Genomic DNA, 18,179 nt, shown 5'->3' with positions numbered 1-18,179 from the left:
CTTATGCATAATGTGAAATTTTAAGTGGCAAGCAAAATTAATCCATACTGTCTTCTGTAGCAAGTAAATTAAAAAAAATTAGAAGTCCTGAAAAATGCTGGCACTGCAATGGTGTGATCGAGATATTCTATAACACTAGGAATAATGCATAGAAAAGGTCCCAGTTATTTTTCTAAAATCCTACATCTGGAAATGCTATATCAATTAGGTAGCCCACTACACCATTTTAAGCCACTGTTGTACTTCATAATATAGCTGCTTTAACCAAGACCTACCAAATATAAAATGGGTAAATTTTAGGTTTAGTTCTTTAGGAGCAGTAGATTTAGATTCTCCAGATAAATTCAAACAAATAGTTTCATTGATTTTTTTTTTTTTTTGGAAAATATAACAAATTTTTTTTATTAGTCAATACAATATGTATGAATTTAATTAACTTAACATACAAAATCTGAGGAATTGTACCCAACTTTTGCCCATATAAAAAATTGATAATAGTGAAGCACATTTACCCAATGGGATTGCATGCCAAAAATATATAGATAAAACTAATATATTCAAAGACCATACTTATTTTATGTGATTACATATTATACTGAAACAAACATGTCCAAAAAATGTTATTAACTATTTAAGGCACATATTGCAAAAATAAGTTACCTTATGCACTGTGCAACTGCTAATGATTCAGCTTGAAGCAAATTGACAAAAATGTGAATCATAAGGTAACGCATTGATGTACAAAAGTATGCTAACAAGAAGCTAACTACCGATTTGTGATGTTTAATGAACCATGGTCATTATCTTCTTTTTTTCCCCCAATGAACTTTCCAAAATCAATTGTCTCATGGTAAAATAAAAAAATACCAAACTGAATATGGTGGATGAAATTTTAAGACCATTTTGGTTGCAGAACCACATAGAGAAGACTTATTTTTCTTAGAGATATGTGTCCATATTTCCTTAAAGATATAGTTTGCATCACTTCTGTATCTGCATTTTTCCCACCACTAACATTTTCCTTAAAGTATATGGCAAGACAGAGCATCACAGAGTACTCTGTAATTGCATCAAAATTTCATATTACTATATATGCTCCAAGGCTGTCTCAACAATCAGATAACCTTTGGACTATTTTTTTATTTTAAAAAAAGGAAATTATTGTTTTGATTTGATGAATCTGAATTTGATCTAATCAGGTTTATACCTCTACTTTGCACAGAAGAATTATAACTGTTTAATAAAATTTATTGAAGATATACTTTTATACTGATTTGGCCCAAACTCATGACCAGTTAACTGCAGGAATTGTCTCCTATTCAATGATAGAACTTTGACCTTCTTGTTTATTAGCAATTGCTGGGGAAAGGATTGTTTCATACCCCACCTTGAGCCAGTCTATGTCATTGTCATGTAATGGCCTAAAAAATTTCAATGTGTTTGATATGAGACCAGAGCAACTACATTTATATAATCATATAAAACTACAATACAATCACGAACGAACCACTAATTAAGAATTCACCCATGGCCATGGGCCAGCCTTCATATGATGACATGAGCTAAAATTTCTTAGAGTGGAACAAAGATTGTGTTATCCATTAGGGCTGACTTGCCACAGTTTTTACAGTTGATATTAATTACATTCCAAATTTTCTCTGTACTTCAATCCTCCTAGCTGTTAAACATAAAATAACTTCAAAATGCTAACTTTTTAGTAGTGGACCTAATGGACCGAACTAGACCGAAATAGACTAAACTAGATTGAAATGCTACACTAATATGGCTCAACAAGAGTATAACAATAATAAATGTTACACTTTAACTTATAGATATTATATATAGACGAGTCTAGTTAATGTTCTTAAGAAATTTTTTATGAGAAATTGAAAATTTTGTTAAAAAAGTGTCACCTTTTCATTTTTTTTCATAAAAAATTTTCTAAAATGGTTTATTAATGTATGTCCTGACTCCTAAGGGAATACATTAGTAACATCATATGTAGATATATATGTTTAAGATATTGGATAAAGTTAGATGTACTCTTGCCACTTGAACTATTGTATGGCAACATTTTTATTACAAACCCTAACTTATACTACACTCTATGATCATTTTATGGTTAGCTTAGGGTCAATGGTGCAAGATAATAAACTCTAAGAATGGAATTTATTATTTGGGAATCAAAAGAATAAAACAATGGAATATGACTTAAGAATTAACAATTAGGGTTTGCTTGGAAATGGAATCAACACTAAATTGAATAGGAAAAGGAGAACATAAATGTGCTTAGAGTCAACACTAATCACTAGAAGAAAACTTGCAACCCAAATTTCATTAATACATTGGTTATAATAATGAACTCTTTTTCTTTTTCTTTTTGCTGAAGGTTATAATAATGAACTTTGGATACTTTAAATAAAGTCCCCAAATTACATCAAAGCTGGAAAAGAAATAAACTCCGTAGAAAAATATTTAGCTTTCCAAAGCATTATTGATTTAATTGGGTAATCCTCTAAAAACATTAATCAAGCATTGGATATTTGAACATACTCCCGAAGTATAGTAAAATGGTGTACCCTCTTCTTACATTTATAGTGGACTTCATCATAAATTTAATGAGTGGACCTCACCATGAATGTGAGAGGAGAAAACATCATTCTCTATACTCTGAAAATATCCAAGAATTACTCCTGAACATGGGTTTTATACACCATCCTTACCAAATTCGTACTTATTATAAAGGTTTGGTTTACCTCCAGTACTACTTTTTTAAATAGAATTTCTTTTTGTTTTAATGAAAAACTGACACGTCACCCACTAACTAAATAAAAGATGGAGATTAAAACTCACTACCACTAGCCATTGTATATTTAAAACAATAGGAGATGTTTAATTAAAAAAGTATTGAAAGTAAGTCAAAACCTATTATAAATATGTGACAACAAGTAAATATGCATGTCTCATGCAAATTATTTAGCTTTCCAAAGCATAAATGATTTTTTTTTTTTTTTTGGATGAAAAAGCATTAATGAATTAGTTTCTCAATTATAGCAAATCTAAAGATTACTTAATACATCTAAAATTCTAAATTATGATATAATCATTTTTTTTTATACAAGATAAAAATTCTACTTTAACCTAATCTTAGTATACATATATGTGTGTGAAGTCCCTTCTAGAGATTTAAACCCGGATCATTGCCCCTCCACTCCCCACAAGCACTTATACTTGTGGAGTAACCATTGCGCCAAGGATGCGCAGTGATATCATGCTTTATTTTTTTAACTTCATTCTTTATTCATCTTCAATTTAAATGCTTCGTAATTAGGTATCAAATGTTGGGAAAATTTTCAACTTCAAACATAATGCACGGATGGTTTAGACTTGGATGCATTTCTTAAGATAAATATGTTCTTACTTATGGTGGATATCCCACACTACGTCAAAATGTCTACAAAGAAGAAAGAATAAAGATTTCTTCCAAACTGGATTAAAGGAATCTCCTCTAACCCATACTTGAAGATTTATAATTTCAAATTTTCAACTAGTGTATATCAATAGTGTATATCAAATTATATGACTCATTAAATTATTTAAACAAGTCACATAACTAATAAATAAGTCATATGGTTAAATACAAATGGATACTCATATGGCTAAATACAAATACAAATGGACACTCAAAAAAAGAAATAATTGGTTAGATGGAATTTCATCCAAGCTTATTTAGTAATAAATAAACTCTCCAAGAAGAAAAAAAAATTATTTTATTTATTTTTAATTTCATCGATTATAGTAAATATGTGTCTCATGCGAAATAATTTGACTTTCCAAAGCATTAATGAATTAGTTTCACAATTATAGTAAATCTGAAGATCACTGATACTTCCAAAAGTCTAAATTATGACATGATAATTATAGAAAACTAAATGGGTAGAATACACTTTCTTTACACTCTTTGTTTTCTTTTTTTACTTCATTCCTCATCATTCTTCATCAATTTAAATACTTCATACAGTGTATCAAACATCCCCAATATCATCAACCCTTTTAAATCGTGTTATCTGAACCACTTATTGGTACTTTTCTAAGATAATGAAGAACTGTTATTCTGTAAATGCATAGGAACGGATAGCTGTATAATTGAAGCACCAAATAATTTTTTCATCCAAAGAAACTCAATTACTGTAGATTATTAAGTAAATGGTTATGACCTTCTCTTGCGGCCTTGCAGAATTTATTGCCATCTTGAAGTCCTATTAATTAGCTCAACAACTTTAACACAAATATATACAAAAAAAAAAATGTCATGATGTCAATGCAGGATAGAAGAACAGCCAAGCGAGCATTTGTTTGGCCTCTTGATTGTGTTAACAATTAAGCTAACCAAGTTCTTGATTTCTTGAAGAAAAAAAAAAGTTCTTGACTTCTTTCCTTCCAAAGAAAGAGGGTAAGGGTGAATAAAAGTTTACTAGTTTGGTATTCCATGTGATTTAAATCCACCTCGTCCTCCCCACTATCTAACTATAAAAAATTAGAAGAAATTTAAAAAATAAACACGTGCTTAATCTTCCAATGAGTAAAATATAGATCAATATAGGCTTGTGAAATATGCACAGTTAACAGTCACCAGATTATCATGATAGATATAATATACCACAAAAGACAAAAGGAGAGCAAAAACAAGCGAAACGTATATACATTAATCCTGTTTAGAATTACGTGAAAAGGGTTTCGAGTAACATTATCTACAAACTCCATTATTATTCACCAAAATAAGATAAAAGAATGGAAGATATATCGAGAACGACCCATGATTATCAAAAAAGAAAGAAAGAAATAGAACTAGCTTGATCTGTATTATGCCCTGTGTATCCTCCATCAAGAGATACGTATATAGAGAGACTTGTAGGCAATGTAAATACAGTTATATGATCATGTCTAGAATTAAATGAAAAGGGTTTTGAGCAACATCTACAAACTCCATTTTTATTCACCAAAATGAGATAAAAGAAAGGAAGATACATATCAAGAACGAAGAGCAAGAAAGAAAGAGAGAAAGAAAGACCCATCATTACTTTCATATGTTATGCCCTGATAGAAACTTCATCAACAAGGTGACAAGGAAACTGAATCGAACTTTTTGATCACCACTAGCTTCAAGTGCAGGACCATCATATAGATATAGGCTTGCTTGGCTGAAATCTGGTTGCACGAGAGGTATTTTAAAATACCTCATAAATTATTTGGAGTGAAAAGGGAGCTCCTTGGGGGCTTAGGGTTTCCTTTTTCTTGTGGGAATGGAACCCCCTAAACCCCAATTCTATTCTCTGCGTACTTTCTCTATTTATAGGTTTACTGTGTTCACAGGTGAAGTCATAGCTCTCCACTCGATTCGGTATACAAAAGCCATGTAATCGCTATTACTAGATTCTTGGCTTTGAAAAACAAATTGCTAAAATTTAATAAAAATGCTAAAATTACAAACTAATTTTTCAAAATGTTTTACAAATTATTAATGTGGTAAATAGTTAGTGGTAAGTGAAAAGATAATTTCAATGATAAAATCAAAATGAAAATCAATAAAAATTTATCACAAAAACAATTTGTAAAAATATTATAAAATAATAGTTTATAACTTTAACATTACTCTTAATCTCTTGACTTTTATTTCAAATGTCAAATTTTTCTTCAAAGTTTTTTTTTAATTTAATCTCACTTTTAAAAATGAATCAATTTGGTCATTCCCTAGAATATGTTAATTTAATTGATTTTTTAAATTTAAAAAAAAAATAAACGACTTAATTTGTTAATAAATTTGAACAAAATGACTAAATTGACTCATTTTGACATATTGATGGATTAAATTGACACAAAGTAAACATTAATAATGAATGTGACAATTGAAGTAATTAAAAAGCAAAGAAACTAAAGGTCTTAATAAAACAAAAGGCAAATCTTTTATGTTTTTTCGCTCAATGCTTATTGTTTACAACTTCAGTCAAATTGACCGGTCATTATTCACCAATTTGCTAGATTTGTGATTTTACGCCTAATCAAATATAATATTAGAGTCTCTCTCTCTCTCTCTCTCTCTCTCTCTCTCTCTCTCTCTCTCTCTCTCTCTATATATATATATATATATATATATATATATATATATATATATATAGGGCAATACTTAAATACAGTACTTAGTTGTTATTTTTTATATTCACCTCTTAAAATTTTGTCATGTGAATTTTTTTTCATAAGATGGAAGTGTATTTTTTAGTTAAATAGCTCTATGGCTAAATCTTATATATATAAAGAGAGAGAGAGAGAGAGAGGTCCCTAATTTAGTACAAAAATATTGATGTGTAAAGTTTTTTTTTTTTTTTTTTTTGAGAAAAAGAGTGTAAAGTGAAATTAATTCATTTATATTTCCTTAGGTTTTCACAAATTAGTTACAATACCTATCCCGTATTTATCAAAGACCTCACATAGAAATGTAGGGAAACAAAATGATTATAAAGTGAATAGTAACTTATTTATTTTTAACGTAGTAGAAGAAACAAAATAAAAATAAAAATAAAAGTACTAGTCTTAGAATTCCTCAATGAGTATGAAACGCTAATAATAATAAGAGAGAAAGTGGGAGTAATCTAATAACCGAGTAAGACAAGTGGATAATGGATTCTGTCAGCTTTTCAGTTTTGGAATGTATATTGTGGAGTGGACGTAATCATCAGCTTTTTTAAAAGCATACGACTCTCAAAATAAAATGATGAACAGAGCCATTATCTTTCTTTCCCACCCTTTCGGTGCCTCATTTTAAGGAAGAAGGGGTGGTGATGACATATTCATCTTCTGTCAAATAAGATAGATTTTTTTTTTTTTTTTTTTTTTTTTAAGGATCAGATAAGATAGATTTGTTGGAAGATCTTCAAAAACATTTCGCATTAAATCCTTGTTAATTTGTGAAAGAAATATACATACCGAAAATATATATATATATATATATATATCTTATCGCTTCTGAAAAAAGTATAAAAGTGATCGTTTAAAGTCTTAAGCATAATTAATAAAAAATTACATCTTAAACCATATATCTTTTGAATTGTTTCAAATTAAACTCTAATAGTTCCAGAAAATATTTAAATTTTTCTTTATAATTAAACCTTAAAGTTTAAGACTAACAAATTAACTAAGGTTTATAGTTTATACTTTTATTTTTAATCGCATCATGCAATTTCAAAATTGTATCACTTTAAATCCCCAGTATTTGGATTTGATTTTCTGGTTTTAGTGGGAGATTAAATTGATAATAAGGTTTTAAAAGTTTAGAATTTAAATTGAAACTAGAGAAACTAAAGAATCTACTGAAATTTATAACAATCTTAAACTTCAGGAATTAATATAAAACTTTTAAACTATAGCGTTTAATTTAATTAATAAATAAATAAAGAAACCGTAAAATACAACTGGCTGTGTCGTATTCAAACACCACTTTTTCCATTGTCAAATTCAATTCCCAGCAAAGGATGAACGGAATTTCAGAAAGATTTCTCAAATTGGTGGTAGTGCACTGCAGTATGTACGTATTCGACTTCCATAAAAAACAAAGCACTGAAAAAGGAGGAGAAAGTGGGGATAGAATGATGGGGTCTTCTACCTGTGTTGTCGTGCAATGGAAAATTTTGGGGAGACCAATACGAGAAAAAATAATTAAATGAACGTAAGAACTAGAATCAAAGCACTGAACTTGACGTGTACCCACCAAAGAACGAGTTACGTTCAACAACATCGCTCAATTTTAGAGTACTACAAAGTACAAACCATCAGATAGTAGTGCAGAAGTATCATTCATATCAATAAATAAGATTGTTAACAGTATCGATGAGTCGATGACATTAAACTTTTTTATCTTAAGTAGGACAAGATAACAAAAAAAAAAATAGCTCAAAGAACTTATCAAAATATAGAAACAGCTAACAAGATATTAGAAGCCATCATTCTTGTACACAAAATGATTGAAACAACAAATTAAAGTCACAAATATTAAAAATGTTCCCCCAATCAATGAACAACATCAAAGGGGCCATCAATTGAAAAGCACATTTACCCCCTTAGAACCCCAAAACGCATATATATATCATTCAGAAAAACCAACAACGGTGATAAGAGAAGCATCTTAATAGAAAGATGGGTAATCAACAGAAACAACTGTACAGGCAAACTGTACAAGAGGAGAAACCCCTGCTGTCTAAATACTCAAACAACATCAGTGATCCTCAAGACTTCTGAAACCAATGATTTCAAGCAGTCCCAGAAGCGAACCTCAAGGAGTTGCTACCAACCATGAAGAGTTTGCGTAAACTAGTGCAAAGGTTAGAGGAGAAAACCTAATTGCAATCCCTGGGCAACATCTATTCATCATCTAACTCAACAAGCTGAGCCCGCTTCTCAGCTGCTTTCTTCCTGATAAAGAAGCCCCACCTCATAGCCGCCTTTATCTTCAGCCACCCAACAACAGCTTTTCCAGATCGGCCACGATCCTCATCAAAGCTTGGCACTGGTGATTGCACGTATGGTGCGAACTGATACGTATCCTCCGGCACATTAATGGAGGCATGACCTCCCATACTGAAGAGTCGGAGCAGGTGCTGCATATCCTCATTCTCAAGCATCTCATGACTTCTAATGCGAATCTCTTCCTCAGAAAAGAAGTCTTCGACTCCCTTGTCCCGGTTTTGTGACCAGTCATCAAAAGGATTAAGAGTAGCTGGTGTAAGTGTAGAGTTGATATTCTGAAATCCTGATGTAGATGGTTGTGGGGGACCAAGGGCCAGCCCAACAGCACTGTTATTATTTCTTGTGCTCTGGGGCTGGTGAGAATTGGTGATCATATGGTCATGTGGTACAAATGAAGTGCTATCAAATTGGCTACGAGAATTTGAATTTACAATCTGCGGCTGTGTTGAATACCTTGTTGCCAGGTTATCATTATACCCTGAAGCTCACAAAACAGAAACAGAATAAAAATGAAAATCATAACAGAGCAATTAATCTAGACCGCATCATCTTCAGCCAAACACCATCTCTATTGGGTGGCAGCATGTGAAATAATGCACACAATTGTGAGTATATATAGTAGGGTGTGTGTGTGTGTGTGTGTGTGTGTGTGTGTGTGAGAGAGAGAGAGAGAGAGATCAACAAAACAAAAATTTACTGTCACCTATGGACCCAACTGGAACCTAACTTACAAATGGTACAAGCAAGTGCCAATTTGTAAGGTAGGCACCAATTATTTTCAGCCATCTTACTTAATTATGTGTCTAACAGACAGAAATGGAAGAAATGTGCCAAAACATTGAAAAGAGAAGTGCAAGACTTCTCCAAGAAATTTTCCAAAGTGTAAGAAACAGACTAACCACAAATTATTGGTTACTACTTACTACCAATTCAGTTGATCTGTATTGACAAGAGATATATTTCTTTTTTCTAAGGCAAATCCTATGAAGCGGGGATAAAATCAAAACTGTGCTGATTGACTTTCGCATAACATTAATTCAGTATGGTAAAGCTAATTATCTTAACCCCACCTCCCATCCTTCACTGAACTCCCACCCAGCCAGAAAAAGAGGCAAAAACAAAGGCCACGCACTTAATTCCAAATAACCTATGATTTAACATAACCACCAACTCTTACCTCCAACTGGTAAGCCGGAATCCATTGGAGGTTGCTCCAAAGGAACTGGCAAGCGTGGTAGTGGCAGTTGATGATCTAATGCATTAGAGTAATCAACTATCCCCATGTTTTGGTCATTCCGCGATGTACCGGACCTCTTATTCTGCTTGAAGCTCATAAGTGACTTGCCATCATATTCTACAACTTGGTCCCAATTGTCATAGGCTTTCTTCACCAATGCATCCACATATACCTGCAATTACAAAAGCGACACCTTGATGATTAGTTTTACCAGAGAAAACTCAAACATCCTGCAACGTTCGAAACACAATGGGATTCAACTGACAATAATTTTAAAAATTACATATACCAACATGTTTATAAACATGGCCAGCAATATTAGTGTAATGTCTCATTAGATTAAATGACCTGTACTTAAAACTAATACACAATTCTCTTGTTTCTTTTTTGATAAGTAGTTTATTGTATTCATAATGGACTAGTCAAAGAAAATTATGTATGGCCCAGTCAAGTTGGTTGATTTTTTTTTTTTTTTTTTTTTTTGCTTGGTGGACTGGAGGGTGTTGGGGGGGGGGGGGGGGGGGGTGGAACTAAATGAAGGTGAAGAGATTCAAAACCTGGATCAAACCTAACAAATGGGGGCGATATGCTATTAGATTGGATGTCATGGGCGCTCTCTTATGCTTATCTTTATTTGCAGTAAATCTCACAATTACATCTCAGTATCTCATGCCGCTCATGTCAACTTACATAGCTTCTCAGCATATGATGTCATTGTCCTTCCTTTTTGTCTTTTGTAATTTTTTTTTTTCTTTCTACTGATTTCTGCACAGCAAGTCTTAAACTAGAATGAGGGGAGTCCAGCGTAAACGAAGAGATTAATTAAGGCATCAGCATAAAAGGCCAACAAATAACAGAACTGAGTTGATCCAACAGCTCCAACCCTCTTTAAAATGGTATAATAAAAAAATATTTGGAAAGATATACAAAAATTATGGGGTTTCGTAGTTGCCAAACAAAGTTGGCTGATGATCAATTATTTTCTTCATTTCCTTGTACAACGTGGGAACTAAATAAGAGAATAATTGGAGGGAACATACTTCAAACTTTCCTGAACAGGAAGACCATACAGTGAAGACCAAGGGGAAGAGGAAGATTATTTTCTGTTGGGGAAGTTTAATCGTTAAAGTAATAAGTTAATTGTTGACTATCATTCTGACACAGCCTATCAAAGTAAAATAAACTCTCTTTTTTTATAAATATCTTTCTTTTCTTTTTTTTGATAAGTAATGTAAAAACTTTTATTAACCAAAGCCACTCCAAGTACACTGGCAATGTACTATAGGGGCAAAACAAATCAAGAGCCCAAAATAGAATTAAAGTAAAAGAACTTTGACACAACAAGCACCATATTGACAGAAAATGAGGCATGTAATCATGATAAACATCCCAAAAAGGGAAAAATCAGTGATTAAAGATCTGTTTATGTTGATTTTATTCATTAGAAAACATAAAATCATTGAATCTGGCCAATAACACTAAGGAATTACAGCAGAGAAGGATTTGATTTCTTAGAGTAGATACCTCACATATAGGGTTTATGAAAACCAATGCCACAATGTTTTGAGAGCAGATTTGTAGAAGGCAAGCAAAACTTGACGATGAACTCTAGCTCAAATGGCATCTCCATGCCTTCTAGGAATGGGGTGGAGGGTGAGGTAATGGATTAAGTGCTTGTATAATTAACCAATAAAAGGAGGAAAAGGGGGGAGAGAGAGAGAGAGAGAGAGGCAACTAAAGCTACTATGGCACCACTAGTATAAATGCAACCTATGGCAGGATTAAGTACAGAAATAAAGCACATCACACATATCATACCCACCTTCTGGTTGTCAGAAAGAGAATCAGCAGAAAAATATTGCTCCCCATTAATAAGGCCACTCAGTTCATAGATGTTGTTAAAAACAACACCAGCATTTCTTGTATCATCTTGATAGTAAATATAATACTTCCCACTCATGACACAGGTCTTTGCATGCTCTAAGAGAGCTTCCCACATTTTATTTGACATTCCACTTCCAAGGATCTACAAAAACACAAAGTATCAGCGAACAGCTAGAAAGCATGCTATTTTAATTCAAGAAAAAAACCCAAACATACATTCCGAAGTTTTTGCTGATCTCGGACCACAAGCCGAAGAAACTCTTCAACCGTGAATATTCCTGCCTGATTTAGCCTCTTGTGGAATGACCCATCCTTGCCAATTTTCTCTAATCTCCATACGTCATCATTTAATGCAGGTGGATAGTGTTTCTTGTACACTGTCCAGGGAAAATTGAGGAATCAACAACAATCGGAGAGAAACAGGAAAAAGAAGAATTGAAATGACAGATTACGAGCGTACATTCCCCTCTGTGATCTTTAACAGTAAAAGCTTCTGTCTTTGCTTCACGTATGTGTATGCCCTCACAAAATCCAGAGGCAACCTTCAAGCCAAGCCTGAACTTCCTGCTCCTTATCCAACTTGAGTTATCTGTAAACGTGAGCTCCCCCACCGTCCCTACCCCTTCCTTGAGTGTCACTTGTAGGTCTCCAGTCAACAAAGGCCTCTTACCTTCACGCTCTTTCACCACATGACTTTCAAACTCTTCTTGAGTCCAGTCTTCATCATCCTCATTATTAAAATCACCTTCAAGCACAACAACGTCTAGTTTGACAGAGGCTTCAGGTCCAGATGTCACAACAACGCCAGTGCTTGCATCAATCAAAACGACATGGATTGCAGCACCCTGCTCGCCTTCTACTTTCCCTCCTGTGAAGAGAGGAAGAGACAATCTGGACTTAAAGTGCAGCTGCAAGTTTCGTCCATCTGGACCTTCAATTCGTTTTGGGGAAGACCTGAAACCAAAAGCGTGAAAAGAATTTACCACAACCACAGATGTAAAACAAAAAGTTTATGCAAGCAGAATGATGAAAAAATAGGGGACCACTGAAGTTAGAAATCAAAAATAAAGACTGAATAGGAGGTTGATATTACCCAAAGACCAAACTATCCAATATTTTCCATGTAGATGGGATACTATTGGATCAGAGAAAATAGGTCAGAAATAGAAGCTACCAATAAAGACATAATTCTCGGAATATAATAGCGTAGCCAATAGAAGATATTAATAAACTAAACCAACAAACTAGGATAGAGCCATAGCATCAAATAAGGAAGACAAAGAAACAAACGTTTTTTTTGGATAAATCATTTATTGTGAACAAAAGAAAACCATCCAACAATTTTCCTGGCATTTTATTTCAACTCTACAACTTCTCAAAGGCAAGGCAATGTTATTCCTGGTCCTTGAGTTCAGATGTTACCACAAGGATCAACTTAAGTGAGCTTTTGAACACCCACATCAGCTTGTATTTGAAAGTCCAAGGACCATTCTGTGGCCCAATATTGAAATGGTATACTTATTATCGATGGCACATCACACATGTATGCAATCAGAACTACACAAATGTGCAAAGAAATATCATCCAAACTTGATAACAGTGACTTTTATATACATGAGATTGTTCATGCACGTTGCAACCAATTTTATGATTTTTAACAACTTTGTTCCTCAGTACATCAGTCAATAATCTAAAGCTGGCATGTTTCTTACCCAAACCATAATATAATTCAAAAAAATCATCTTTCTTTGCCCTATCTTTTTTTCCATTGGTGACAAACATTCAACAAGTTTACCATTCTAACATCCCCACCCCACCCCCAACACAAAAAAGATGCTGTGTGATTCAACTGTTTCACATTTAAAGCTTAACTATGTTTCAAGAAAATATGTAAAATTGACCTTAGACAATTATAAAACTAAAACATACCCAAGTAAGATTCAGGGGGGAAAAGGCAATCACAAGAAATTAAATCAACTTCCAAAAGAATCATCAAGAATATTTCAAACCTTCCATTGAGTCTAGCAGGGCCTAACTTTGCCAAAGCACGTTCCACTTCTTCACTGACCTGTTAAGTATCAATTGCACTGAATTAGTGAGAAAGAAGGAACATACACCATATACAAATCACAACCAATGTAATTATATTCTTTTATGCAGGGAAAAATTGTTTGTTCATAAGAAAATCGCTATCCTTCATGTTTTAGGAGAGATGGTGGATAGTGGTACAAGGCATTGGAATCCTCAGGTTATGTGAGACAAGTTCAAGATTGGTGCTGGAGTCGATGGACATTTTATTATCATTACTATACTCTAGTCTCCCTTCTATTCAGGGTGAGGATCTGTTATCTTGGAGCTTAACTAAGAGTGGAAGGTTTAATGTTAAATTGTATTACGAAGCCTTAAGGGGTTCAAGGAGAGTTTCCTTTCCTTGGCTAAGCATTTGGGTAGCCTAGGTGCCTCTTAAGGTTTCTCCTTTCCCTTGGACAGCAGCCCCGGATAAGATATTGACTGTGATAATTTACGAAGGTGACACTCACTGATTTTGGATTGGTGCTGTCTGTGTAAGAATAGTAGAAAGATGGTCAAGTACCTCTTGCTTAATTGTTTGTGGGTAGAGATTTGTGGTCCCTTGTGTTTCTTTCTTTGGAGTATCTTGGTTGGATCATGCCAAAGACAGTAGCTCAAATGTTGGCAGGTTGGTAAGGAAGGTTTCATAAGCACATGAGCAAAAAAGTTTGGTAGGGTTCTCCTTTATGTATTTTATGGACCATATGGCAAGAAAGGAATAACAGGACCTTTGATGTGGCAGAACATCATATAATGTTATTGAACTTTTATTGTTACGATCTTTGTATGATCAGATGAATGCCTTAGGCAATCTCCCTATTGTATCTTTCTTAGAACGTTCATATTGTAATTTTTTTTTATAATTAACAAAAGTTCATTAATAAATAAATAAATAAAAGAATACCCAGGGACACCGGATGTGTACTTTAGTAGCAGTAAATCAATCTCTCAAATTACAAAACTCCAATAAATATAATAAATTAGAACAGGGAAGAGAATTAAAAGCAGTACTCCAATCTAGCAAAGAATGAAGAAGGAGAGATTTAATCTCGAGTATAGACCGTTCACTTCCCCTCATATTGTAATTATTTAAGATAGTTAGTAGTTGATACACACCCTGTACAATCCAACTAGCTCTTTTTTAATAAATTATTCGTATTCATTAAAAAAATGCAAATTACACAAATATCTGACTAATGAATTATGCATAAAGAAGAGGAAGGGAACTTTAAGTGATGAATTTCAGCACAACTATTTAACATAAATTTTTGAAGTTAGACCAATTCACTGGATAACATGATTTAATAGGTCAAAATATGTAAACAAACCAAAGGAAGAAAATTTTCATTCAGTTGATAAGCAAAACTCCATTGAAAGACTACAGAGAGGAGATTAATCCAAAACACACAACCAACAACCTAAAGGCTAAAGTCTCAAGTCAGCCTATCCAAACAACTCCAAATGAGAAGGAGAATAAGTAAAAGCATTAGACAGCCAACAATACAACCACTTCAAACATTAGGCATAATGAAGTAGCCAACTTGACTATTTCCCTCCTGTGCTCCACACATATGGACCAGAATCTACAATTGATCTACTATTTTCCTTCCATGCCCTACAGATACTTGGGTTATTCTTAGAGATCAAAATAGTGTCAAGACATTTTACACTAAAAGAAAGATGGCAACCACAAAGGATCGGACTCAAAAGGAAATATAAGAAGGATAGATAAGCACGTTGACCTATGATTGGTGATAAAAGCAGATATTTTGTACTAGGTAAATCAAAGTGATGAAGCTTTAATTAATAGCCAGCCCAAACTAATCAGAAGAAAAACCAGTTTGTATGAAAACTGTGAGTAGAAGCCTTAAGTCTTACAACTCTACGAAGAATAGGTTCCAAAGACGAGCAGAGCTTTTGCAAACTGTCCACCTTCAGGGCCTCAACAATTACACTGCATGACATATATGATTTTAAATCAAACAGAATGCACATACCAAGCAACATTAAATAAAGAGAATAGAATAAGAAAAAAGTTATATTAGCACTAGTGCACAAATGCTAGTATCATGTGATAGACCTTAGAAATTAAGAATTTTGCTACACATACGATTAAGATAGCATCACTCACGGCTAGCCAGGTTTAGAAAGGAAAAATTCCCTAACCTTTAAACAACACCTAAATAAAATTTATACTGACTTGTGGTGGTAGTGCATTTGGTGACAACATAGGCCACTTTTAGAGGAAATTTCAATCTTCCTACCAACAAGGCAACCCATTTTTTATTGGTAAGATTCTCAAAACAAGCTTTAAAGGTAGTTATCAGTTATCACCTTTCCATTTATAAAGACAAGCTCACACCAAGTTCTAGTGCTACTTAAGTAACAGCTAATGACTGTTCTCTCATAACCAAGTAGTCATCTTACCTACTAAACTCTTCAATTGGAGACCCCATGTGTGTACTAGTTCAGCTAGACCCATATTAATTTGTGTACAATTTACATTTTCCAGAAAAAAATTAACAAACAAGATAAAAGCAATTCACACTCAAGAACTCAAGAATTTACCTAGCAAGAGCAGGCCGCTTCCGCTCCGGCTGCTCGTCATCTCCTCCACCTCCACCACCATCCAAACTCCTCTTCCCTCTCATGGAATTAGTCCTCTCCATTAACCTAGTCTGCATTGATACCCACTCTTCCAAAACCCCAAGCCTCCTAGATCTGCAATACACCAAAAAGCACAACAAATTTCACTTCCAAAAAACAAATTCCCACTAGTAAAAACCCCAAATTTACAGCCAAACTCACAAAAAGAAACCCTAACCAACACTCCACTCACACACACACACACACAAAACACAAAAACACAAAAAGAACACACCAGTTCCCCAACACAGATCTACAATACCCTTCGAATTCAGCTCAGATTCCACAAATTCCCCCAAATTTGAACTTCCAAAACCCTAATCTCAATACAAAAAAAAAAAAAAATTAAACTTGAACTAGAGACCAATAACAAATAACAGGAACACTTACTGAGATATTTCCGTTACAAGTTTTCCCTTTTGGTAAAATTTCTCAGAGGGCGAGAAAGTGCGGGAAAATCAGCGAGAAAATTTAGCGTGTTTGGGAAAAGAGCGAGAAAATCGAAAGCAATGTATGATAGACAGATGGATAGATAGGCTTGGAGTCTAGGATTGGTCTTTTAAAAGACTTCTTTTATATTTACAGTCTACTCTGGCGACTATCTTAGCTCAACTGTGCCACAATCTCCTGCTTCTCACACCACAGTACTCCGATTTCTACGCCAACCGATTCCAACTATCAGTTCGACTCTTTTTTGACTTTCTAATTCTGGTAGCGGTGGACTGGTGGGTGGGTGAGTAGTGAGTAGTGACTAGTGAACACGATTTTTCTAGAGCAATTTTGCCCTCACATTTGGGCGGGCGCAAGTAGTGACTAGTAATTTTTTTTTTTTTTATTGTAAAATGTTGGCCAAATTTAGCGGCGACAAAATTGGATATGACTCATGTATTAACACTGTAAGGACCAAAAGCTCATAAAAACAATCTTTCACACGTTATTCTTGCTCTATTCACTTAAGAGTCCTCATACAATACATTTGGTAGAGAGGGTTCAACAACCAAAAAGCCCCTTTCTCGTAATCTCTTGATTCCTATTTATACTATTCTTTACTTTCATCGTAGCCTTACACCTCGTATACGTCCTTTTCCCGTGACACTTTCGTCCGTCGCAATGGAACAAGATTCCACTTTGCAATCACGTCTTGTTCGGTCGTATCCACATTAATGCGACGGATAGGAGATGCTTGCTAATTAATGCGGCCGGAATGGTTGTTGTCGGCGCATTTAATGCAACCTTTCCAAATCACCTATTACAAAGCATATTTGTAACATGCCCCTTGTTTAGTTATCGTCCACGCCACCTCGTCTTCGGGCACACTCCGGAGAGACCTCATCTTTCATTCTAAATTTTGGCCTTCCTTTCTTCGGGTCTTCGGGTGCTTAGGTCCTCGGGTCCTCACGGCCCCACTTTTAATACTTGAGTTATGAATCATGTATTCATAACTAAGTTTTAACTTCTTATACACGCTTCTTACCCATTTTATGCTTTCACACGTACATACGTCACTGCCCCATGATCCGCATCTGGCGCCTCGTATCCCACGTTGAGGCATTTATGGCGCCTGACGCTTCTTTTTCCGCGCACGTTCTACGGTTGGATGAGAAATGTACGGTTCAGATTCTGCTCTTAATTATGAGCGGGAAAGTTACCGCTCTTATTATTATTTATTTATTTTTTTTACCCCATTACCTCCACTTCCCCCATCCCTATAAAAGCAACTTTTTACGCTGGATAAAGCTCATTTTGCCATTTCGAAGGATTGAAAGAAAAGTGAGCTCCCGAGGACCATCCTTAAGCGATCTTCTGAGGTGTGTTCATTTTCCTT

At 34.2% G+C, this 18,179-nt stretch overlaps 1 protein-coding gene across 2 annotated transcripts; it reads right to left on the bottom strand.

Moving 5' to 3' along the window:
• Positions 1–7,962: 7,962 nt before the first annotated feature.
• Positions 7,963–16,931, bottom strand: LOC142616896 (calmodulin-binding protein 60 B). Of its 2 annotated transcripts, XM_075789653.1 has the most exons (10): positions 16,745–16,883; positions 16,590–16,671; positions 16,277–16,429; positions 15,587–15,662; positions 13,648–13,706; positions 12,099–12,592; positions 11,855–12,015; positions 11,577–11,780; positions 9,695–9,926; positions 7,963–8,995 (listed from the first exon to the last, which is right to left on the bottom strand). In XM_075789653.1, exons 3-10 carry the CDS (start codon positions 16,390–16,392, stop codon positions 8,412–8,414), a joined length of 1,926 nt encoding a protein of 641 aa, XP_075645768.1. In that variant the 5' UTR covers positions 16,393–16,429; positions 16,590–16,671; positions 16,745–16,883; the 3' UTR covers positions 7,963–8,411. The 2 variants fall into 2 exon arrangements, with proteins under 2 accessions (XP_075645768.1, XP_075645774.1); XM_075789659.1 differs by lacking the exon at positions 16,590–16,671 and having other exon boundaries at positions 16,745–16,931.
• Between the last annotated feature and the right edge of the window lie 1,248 nt (positions 16,932–18,179).

Source organism: Castanea sativa, chromosome 1 (assembly GCF_040712315.1).
Source record: "Castanea sativa cultivar Marrone di Chiusa Pesio chromosome 1, ASM4071231v1".
Lineage (NCBI taxonomy): Eukaryota > Viridiplantae > Streptophyta > Magnoliopsida > Fagales > Fagaceae > Castanea > Castanea sativa.
Note: the sequence above shows the minus strand (reverse complement) of the source record. Positions and strands in the feature narration are given on the sequence as shown.

What these genes read in the sequence shown, in the direction of transcription:
- LOC142616896 (XM_075789659.1), bottom strand. Translation starts at nt 16,392, where the DNA reads ATGCAGACTAGGTTAATGGAGAGGACTAATTCCATGAGAGGGAAGAGG. An exon ending in AAGCGGCCTGCTCTTGCTAG is followed by an intron (nt 15,663 to 16,276) that starts GTAAATTCTTGA and finishes TATGTCATGCAG; the next exon opens with TGTAATTGTTGAGGCCCTGA. An exon ending in ATCAGCAAAAACTTCGGAAT is followed by an intron (nt 11,781 to 11,854) that starts GTATGTTTGGGT and finishes GTGTTTTTGTAG; the next exon opens with ATCCTTGGAAGTGGAATGTC.